The following is an 8771-nucleotide window of genomic DNA, read 5'->3' on the forward strand; positions in this document are numbered from 1 at the left end:
AGGAAGCAATTTTCAATGGCACCATTATTAAGTCTTAATTAAGTCTTAATTGCATATAGATTTTATATACAAATTTATATGTAATTAATTCTTAATTAAGTCTTAATTTATAATTGGTTTTGTTTAAGTGTTTGGGTTAGGATTTGATAAAATTTAGGGTTGAATTTGATTTACTACTTAATTAGGTTTATAGTTAGGGGTCATTTTACTATAGTCTTAGGGTTAGGGTTCAGTTTGGTTTAATGTTCAATTATAGTGTTACAATTCACTTTAGTTTTGGTTATGGTTCATTTTAGTTAGTGTTAGGGTTAGGGTTCAATTAGGTTTACGATCATGCTTCAATTTGCTTTAGCGTTAGGGTTAGGATTTAATTTAGTTAAAGGTTATGGTTTAGTTCAATTATATTTATAATTTGGGTTTGATTAGAATTAGTGAACATAGGACTAGGGTTCAGTTTTAAGTGTCGGGCTTCAATTTGATTTAATATTTAGTTAGCGATAGGGTTAGGTTAGGGTTTAGTTTGGTTTATTATTCAATTAGGTTTCAGGTTACAATTCAATTTAGTTTCAAGTTTTCCTTCAATTGGGTATAGGGTTAGGGTTGAGTTAAGTATTGTATTACATTTAGAGTTATGGTTCAATTTGAATTGGTTTTTTATAAGTGTTAGAGTTCAATTTTGGTTAGGGTTTTATAAAGGTTATAGTTTAATTTAGGTTTTGATTTAGTGTGGGTTAGGGTTTGATTAAATTTAGGGTTGAATTTGATTTACTTCTTAATTAGGTTTATAGTTAGGCATCAATTTACTACAGGCTTGGGGTTAGGGTTTAATTTGGTTTAATGTCCAATTATAGTGTTACGATTCAATTTAGATTAGGTTTGGGGTATAATTTTCTTTAGTGTAGTTATTTTTTAATTGGTTTAGGATTTGAGTTTAATCTTGCTTATTGTGTAATTAAGATTAGGGTTTTGGTTCAATTTTATTTATTGTTCAATTAGGTTTAGCGTTAGGGTTCAATTTAATTTGGTGAACATATATGGTTTGTATTTAATTTGGTTTAATAGTTAATTAGTTTTAGGTTTAGGAATCAATTTGGTTTAATGTTCAATTAAATATAGGGTTATGGTTAGGGTTTAATTAAATATAAGGTCATGGTTACAGTTTAATTAGGGCTAGCATTTAATTAGTTTTAGGGCTAAGTAAGGGTTATATGTAGGGTTAATTTAGGGATAGGGTTAGGGTTAAAAAAGGTTAGAGTTATAATTCAATTAGCATTATAGTTCAAGCATAGTTGAGGCTAATGTTAAGGTTAGTTCAGGATTGGGGTTAAATTAGAGGGAAATATTTGAGTTAGGGTTAGTTAATTAGAGTCAGGTTACAATTATAGTTAGGGTTGGGATGAAGAGTTCAATTAGGGTTAAGATTCAATTAGAATAGGGTTAGAGTTTAATTAGGATAAGGTTAAATTAGGGTTAGATTGAGGTTAGGGTTAAGGCTATATTAGGGTCAAGGGTAGCCTACAATTAGGGTTAGTATTCTGGGATAATACTTGAGATTACTTTTGGGATTTAATTGAAATTAGTGTTAAGGGAAGGGTTCAATTGGAATTAGGGTTAGTATTAAACTTCAATTAGGATTCAAGTAAGGTTAGAGTTAGTGTAAGAATTCAAATTGGTTTAGGGTTTAAGGATAAATCATGGTGTTATGTTTTGGGTTGCATAATAAATCTTGGATTTAATTAGAGGGAAGTCTATGAGTTAGGATTGAGGTTATAGGTGATTAGAGTTAGGCTTTTTTAATCAATGAAACTTTAAAGTAGTCTACTTGAGAACAAAAAATATAAGTTGTAATAGAATTAATGTTGTTTCTTGTAAATTGAAAGTCATTTGAATCTAGAACATTCTTATATGTGTGGAATTTATTTTATATACTTTTTCTAGGAATTTTAGTGTGGTTTTTGACATTAAGAATATATCTCATATTGATGTAGGAAAAAATGAATTAAATAGTTTCATTTATATGAACAAATAGATCAAGCTACTTAAATATTATCCTGTATAAGGATGAAACAATCAATAATAACTGTATTCCTCTTGTGTATCAAAATATTGTTACACAAAAGAACCCATATACAAAAATCAATTCCTCCAAAAGAAATCTTTATTAATGTAAAATATTAAAAAAATGTATACAGTAATCTAACTGCTGCTATGACTCCGAACTAGTTAATATTAGAGGCAGGGAGTTGGGCTTACAGCCCCAGCATCAACTGCAGTCACGTGTGCATTCCTACACAAAAATTGAGCATTTGTTTTTCCATCGTTATAGCTCAAGTTTATATGGTCTACTTTGATTCCTTCACAAGGCACACTTTGGCTGCATTCAAAAGCAATTGCAGCATTTGAAGCCGATGTTCCAGTTATGTTCTTGTATAGGACATTACTGATCTTCACATTAGAATCACCCTGGAAAAGTATAACAACAACAAACATAAAACATCTGCCTTCATTAATTACAATTGTTGAAGCTTATGCTGTAGTAACATCAGATAATGTATACCTTTGTAGGACTTCCATATGGAGAATAATATTGGTCAATTATAACAGGGTTTTGTACGTTATCCAGTTTTACATTTTGAAATGTTATATCAGTTGCAAAACCATTCCCTCCTTGCCAAGTTTTGATCCTTACTCCATTCTGTGTGTCATGAAAAGACACTCCACTTACTGTTATGTTCTTTACAGCAGCAAGGGCGTTATCTTCACCAAGACTTCCAATACTTCATTACATACAACACAGAACCAAAACTCTATCAGCACCCGACATTGTTCTCTAACATATCAATTTATGGAAAAAAAACTATATTTATGAATGCTACCTGATTCCATGCCCTGGCCCACATATAACCCCTTCAATTGACATTGAAGGATCTTGGTTCCAAATGAGGTTGTGTAGATTTTTTAAACAATTAGTAATACAAGAGACGTAGAGACTCCAGCATGCATGAATCCTTAGGACTATTTTTAGTTTTGCTTTTTGCATGAGTTTGTTTTCAGTAAATAAAGCATGTTGTGCATGCACTTATTGTATTCTTAATTTAGGGAGTAGTTTGCTTTTTTTAGTTTGAGAGCCTTAGTAGCTTTCCATGCAAAGCTAGGAATATATTTAGAATTGCAGTTATTATTTATTCTTCTAGACTGCGAATTCTTTATATATACAGCCTCTATGTAATTTTTTAATTAAGCTTCAATAAAGATATTGGTGTTTTTCTTCTTTTTGCTGTTATTGTTTGCTAATCAGTTGGTTCATAGAGGATAGGTCAGGTTCAAAATTCTACAAGTGGTATCAGAGCAGGTGAAATTGTTTTGGGTTAAAGTTTTATTGTTGGAATTTCGCCAAAGTTAATCATGTCGAATTCTAACCATATGCCCGTTCCAGAATTTGATGGGAATGATTATGATTATTGGTGCATTAAGATGCTGACCTTTTTGATTGGAAAAGATTTGTGGGAGATTATTGAATCAGGTTATGAAGAGCCAACTGATTGGAATGCCCTTACAGCCAATGAAAGAACAACAAGAAAGGAAGCAAGGAAAAAGAATGCTCAAGCTTTGTTTCACATTCAGATAGCTCTTGATAAGAGCTTATTTCCAAGAATATCAGGAGCAACAACTGCCAAAGATGCCTGGAAGACTCTACAAGAAGCTTACCAGGGTAGTGATCAAGTTAAAGTGGTCAAGCTTCAGACATTGAAGCGAGAGTTCGAGAATTTGAAGATGCAAGAAGCTGAAAGTATAAGTGATTATTGTGTCAGAGTCAAAGATGTGGTCAATAAAATGGCTACACTTGGAGAAATTGTAAGCAATGAAGTTTTGATTAAAAAGGTGTTGAGATCTTTGACACCCAGATGGAATCATGTAGCAATAATCATAGAAGAAAGCAAGGATTTGACAAAACTACAGTTTGATCAACTGGTTGGATCCTTGATGTCTCATGAAGAAAAATTGAAAGATTCTTTTGAAGGTGTAGAGAAAGCGTTTTCCTCTAAATTGCTAATCACAAAAGATGAAGATACAAGCAGCAGTAGTGCCAAAATCAATCAAGGCCAAGGTAAAGGGCAAAGCCAAAATTCTTCAAGAGGTAGAGGAAGAGGTGGCTCAAGAGGAAGTGGTGGTTTCAGAGGAAGAGGTAGAGACAGATTTGATAAGAAAAATGTTCAATGTTACCACTGTAATAGGTATGGCCACTTTGAAAGAGAATGCAGATTGAAAGAAGGTAAAAGTGCTAACTATGCTCAAGAAAGTAGTGACAATCCTCCTGATCACTTATTTTTATCTTATGCCAAGGGTGAAAATACTAGTAAAGATGTTTGGTACCTAGATTCTTGATGCTCTAACCATATGACAGGGAATGAGAAGTTGTTCTCAACAAAGGATGGAAGTTTCAAATCTAAGATCCAGCTTGGTGATGATAATCATTGGAGGTTGCTGCCAAAGGAGCTATGGAGGTCCAAACAAAAGAAGGTATAAAGAGTATTCATGATATTTATTATACTCCACAATTGAAGCACAATTTGTTAAGTGTTGGGCAGCTATGTGAGAAAAATTATAAAGTAGTCTTTGAGAATAAGACTTGTACTATCTATGATAAGAATAAGGATAATAGGGTGATCACTGTTGTTCCTATGACAAGAAATAGGATGTTCCCCTTGAGGTTTGGTGAACATAACAACAGTTTGGCAAATATGGCTTATGAGGATTCAAGTTGGTTATGGCATCTCAGGTATGGCATTTAAATTTTCATAGTTTGAAGTTTCTAACCTCACATGCATTAGTTTCTGGTTTGCCCAAGGTTGAGGAACACAAGGAGGTTTGTGAAGGTTGTGCTAAAGGAAAGCATGCAAGAGAAAAGTTTCCAAAGGGCAATGCATGGAGGGCTCATCACCCACTTCAGCTTGTTCATTCGGATATATGTGGTCCTATGCAGACTAAGAGTTTGGGTAAGTCATCATATTTCATTACTTTTATTGATGATTACTCACGAAATTATTGGGTATATTTTTTGAAGGCCAAAGATGAAGCCTTGGATACATTCAAGAAGTTTAAAGCCCTTGTGGAAAATGAGAAAGGGTGCAAGATCAAATGTTTAAGGACTGATCGTGGAGGAGAGTTTTGCTCAAAGGCTTTCCAAAGTTATTGTGATTTTAATGGCATCAAGAGGCAACTTACTACTGCATACACACCTCAACAGAATGGAGTAGCTGAAAGGAAGAATCATACTATGGTTGAAATGGCAAGGTGCATGTTACAAACCAAGGGATTGAGCAATTCTTATTGGGGAGATGGAGTTGCTACAGCGGTGTACATCCTCAACCGTAGCCCCACCAGTGCACTAGAAAAGATGACTCCTTATGAAGCTTGGTATGGTAAAAGGCCTAATGTTAATCATTTCAAAGTTTTTGGTTGTTTGGCTTATGTGCATGTACCGGATCAGAATAGACAGAAGTTAGATGCAAAGAGTGAGTCATGTATTTTTATTGGGTATAGTGAGAAAAGCAAGGCTTATAGATTGTATAATCCCCTCACTAACAAGATTATTGTCTCAAGAGATGTGATTTTTGATGAAGGGGGAGTTTATGGTCATAAAAAAGGCCATGTTGAGAAGCCAAAATCTATTTTGAATGATGATATAATTGCTGATATTGATCATGAGCAGCCATATAATGTTTCTATATCCAGTGGTTTAACTCCACCAAGCAATCCTTCATCAAGTACTTTAGTACCAAGTTCAAGTCCAGCTTCTTCTCCAAGTTCCACAAGGAAAGTAAGGAGATTGAGTGATATCTACCAAAAGAGTGGAAATCAAGTACATGAAGAAAACCCAATAGGTGAGACAGTGAATTTTTCTTTATTAGCCAAGGCTGATTTTGAACCATCATGTTTTGAAGATGCATGTACTAATGAAGTTTGGGTGAAAGCCATAGAAGAAGAGATGGATTCCATTCACAGGAATGACACTTGGGAGTTAACAGAACTTCCACATGACAAAAAAAGAATTGGCACCAAATGGGTCTACAAGACCAAATTTAACAGTGATGGGAGTGTTGAAAGACACAAAGCGAGATTAGTTGCTAAAAGCTTCACACAAAAGTATGGAATTGATTATGAAGAGACATTTGCACCAGTAGCAAGACAAGAGACCATAAGAATGCTGATTTCATTAGCAGCTCAGAAGAAGTGGAGCATACATCATATGGACGTGAAAAGTGCCTTCTTGAATGGGTACTTAGAAGAGGAAGTGTATGTGGAGCAGCCACAAGGTTTTGAAGTGGAAGGAAAAGATAATTATGTCTACAAGTTGAAGAAGGCTTTGTATGGCCTCAAGCAAGCACCAAGAGCATGGTATGCCAGGATTGATGGATATTTTTAGGAGAATGGCTTCCAGAGAAGTAAGAGTGATCCTACCCTTTACTACAAACAAGAAGGTACTGATATTTTCATCATAAGTTTGTATGTTGATGATCTTTTGTATATGGGTAGTAGTTCTAAGATGAAAGATGAATTCAAAGCTGCTATGATGAAAGAATTTGAGATGAAAGATCTTGATCTAATGAAATATTTTCTAGGAATGGAGGTTTATCAAAGTAAGGATGAGATTTTCATTTGTCAAACAAAGTATGCACAGGATATGCTGAAGAAATTTAATATGATTGATTGTAACCCTGCCTCCACTCCAAGTGCTCATGGAGATTTGTTATGTAGAGATGATGATGCTGATTTAGTTGATGAGACAACTTACAGAAGTATTGTGGGGAGCTTGATGTTTCTAACCCACACGAGGCCAGATATTGCTTATTCAGTTTCACTTGTTTCAAGGTATATGATAAATCCATCTGAAATACATATGAAGGCAGCCAAGAGGATTTTGAGGTATGTGAGAGGGAATTTAAGTTTTGGTATTCATTACTACTCTTCTGAAAAGTTCAATCTTGTAGGCTTTAGTGATTCAGATTGGGGAGGTAGTATAGATGACCATAAATCTACATCTGGAAATTGTTTTTCTTTTGGTTCTGGTTTAATTACCTGGAGCTCAAAAAAGCAAAGTATTGTTGCCCTCTCATCTACAAAAGTGGAGTATGTTGCAATTACCTCAGCAGGTACACAAGCTCTTTGGCTCAGAAAAGTTTTGGAAGAAATTGGAGAAAAACAAATTCAGCCTACAGTAATTTATTGTGACAATGTGAGTGCCATCAAGTTAGCTAAGAATCCGGTTCATCACAGCAGAACTAAGCATTTTGATTTGAAATATCACTTCATACGAGATTTGGTGCAAAAGAAGGATGTTGAATTGAAGCACATCAACACCCAGGATCAGCTAGCAGATATATTCACCAAAGCGGTTGCGAAAGCTCAGTTTATAGCACTACGAGATAAGATTGTCAACCCTCTCAGCATCAAGGGGGAGTATGTTGATAAGTGATGTTGCTCTAGCATGCAGCTCCATGCAACTCCAGTTTGGACATGAAGCTATTCAATCATCACCATGCATAAGCTATTTTTTAGTTAATAGTTTTTTTTTGTTTATTCATGCAAATAAAGCATGTACTCCAGCATGCATGAATCCTTAGGACTATTTTTAGTTTTGCTTTTTGCATGAGTTTGTTTTCAGTAAATAAAGCATGTTGTGCATGCACTTATTGTATTCTTAATTTAGGGAGTAGTTTGCTTTTTTTAGTTTGAGAGCCTTAGTAGCTTTCCATGCAAAGCTAGGAATATATTTAGAACTGCAGTTATTATTTATTCTTCTAGACTGCAAATTCTTTATATATACAGCCTCTATGTAATTTTTTAATTAAGCTTCAATAAAGATATTGGTGTTTTTCTTCTTTTTGCTGTTATTGTTTGCTAATCAGTTGGTTCATAGAGGATAGGTCAGGTTCAAAATTCTACAGTAGTATCGTGGGTCCAATCTGATTTGTCTTCTGCTCATGCAAAACATATAAAATTATAGTCAACCATAGAAAATGATATGTTGAAGATCAATTTTAAAAGCTATGACAACGCAGGAATAAAATGACTCATAAAAGCTAAAAAAGTAATACTACAGTTTTTTTTTTTTTTAAATTTATTAATTTAGATTATTGGGTGATAGGGTTGGGTTGTCATCCAAATAATTTTTATTATGATTACTTGTACTTGAATAAAGAGACTCTTTAGTATAATATGAAAAATCAAAGTTCTTTAGAATAATTATATTTAAGAATATGTTGCAGTCGAGTTCCTATCATTCATACCTTTCCATTCACCTCTGTGCACGAAGAAGCTCCTCGTCCATCTAAAATTCTGCTACCTTCAACTGTTAAGCCAATCACATTCATGAACTGCAGCCAATAATTTATGCTCTTTTCACTCCACAAGCTATTATCTGTTGAAGCAATAAGCTTCCCAGCTACCTGCTCAGAACTAGAGCACATCAGGAATAGTATCTACCGATTTCTAGGTAAACCAACACGAACGAAATTGCAAAGATTTTGGTGATGTGTTTTAGGTCTTTTTAAAAAGTCAATAGAAATGTATGAATTTCTTCAGAATTGGATACTTCACCTGCATTGTAATCTTGTTACTGTGACATGGCCCTTGAAAGATAACTGGATTGATCAGAATCGTCATCTTTGGGACATATACAACTGGTGACCCAGTTGAAGAACAGGCAGCATTCCAAGCTGCTAGAAAGGCCTACATTTCACAAAACACAAATAAACAAAAGAAAAGGA

General features: G+C 34.3%; 1 protein-coding gene across 1 annotated transcript; it reads right to left on the minus strand.

The window, feature by feature from the left end:
- Positions 1-2229: 2229 nt before the first annotated feature.
- LOC131050612 (polygalacturonase ADPG2-like) lies at positions 2230-8471 on the minus strand. The gene is made up of 4 exons (XM_059213000.1): positions 8292-8471; positions 7948-7979; positions 2558-2777; positions 2230-2463 (listed from the first exon to the last, which is right to left on the minus strand). The coding sequence occupies exons 1-4, from the start codon at positions 8469-8471 to the stop codon at positions 2230-2232; spliced, it is 666 nt and encodes a 221-aa protein (XP_059068983.1).
- Between the last annotated feature and the right edge of the window lie 300 nt (positions 8472-8771).

Source organism: Cryptomeria japonica, chromosome 10 (genome assembly GCF_030272615.1).
Source record: "Cryptomeria japonica chromosome 10, Sugi_1.0, whole genome shotgun sequence".
NCBI classification, from domain to species: domain Eukaryota; kingdom Viridiplantae; phylum Streptophyta; class Pinopsida; order Cupressales; family Cupressaceae; genus Cryptomeria; species Cryptomeria japonica.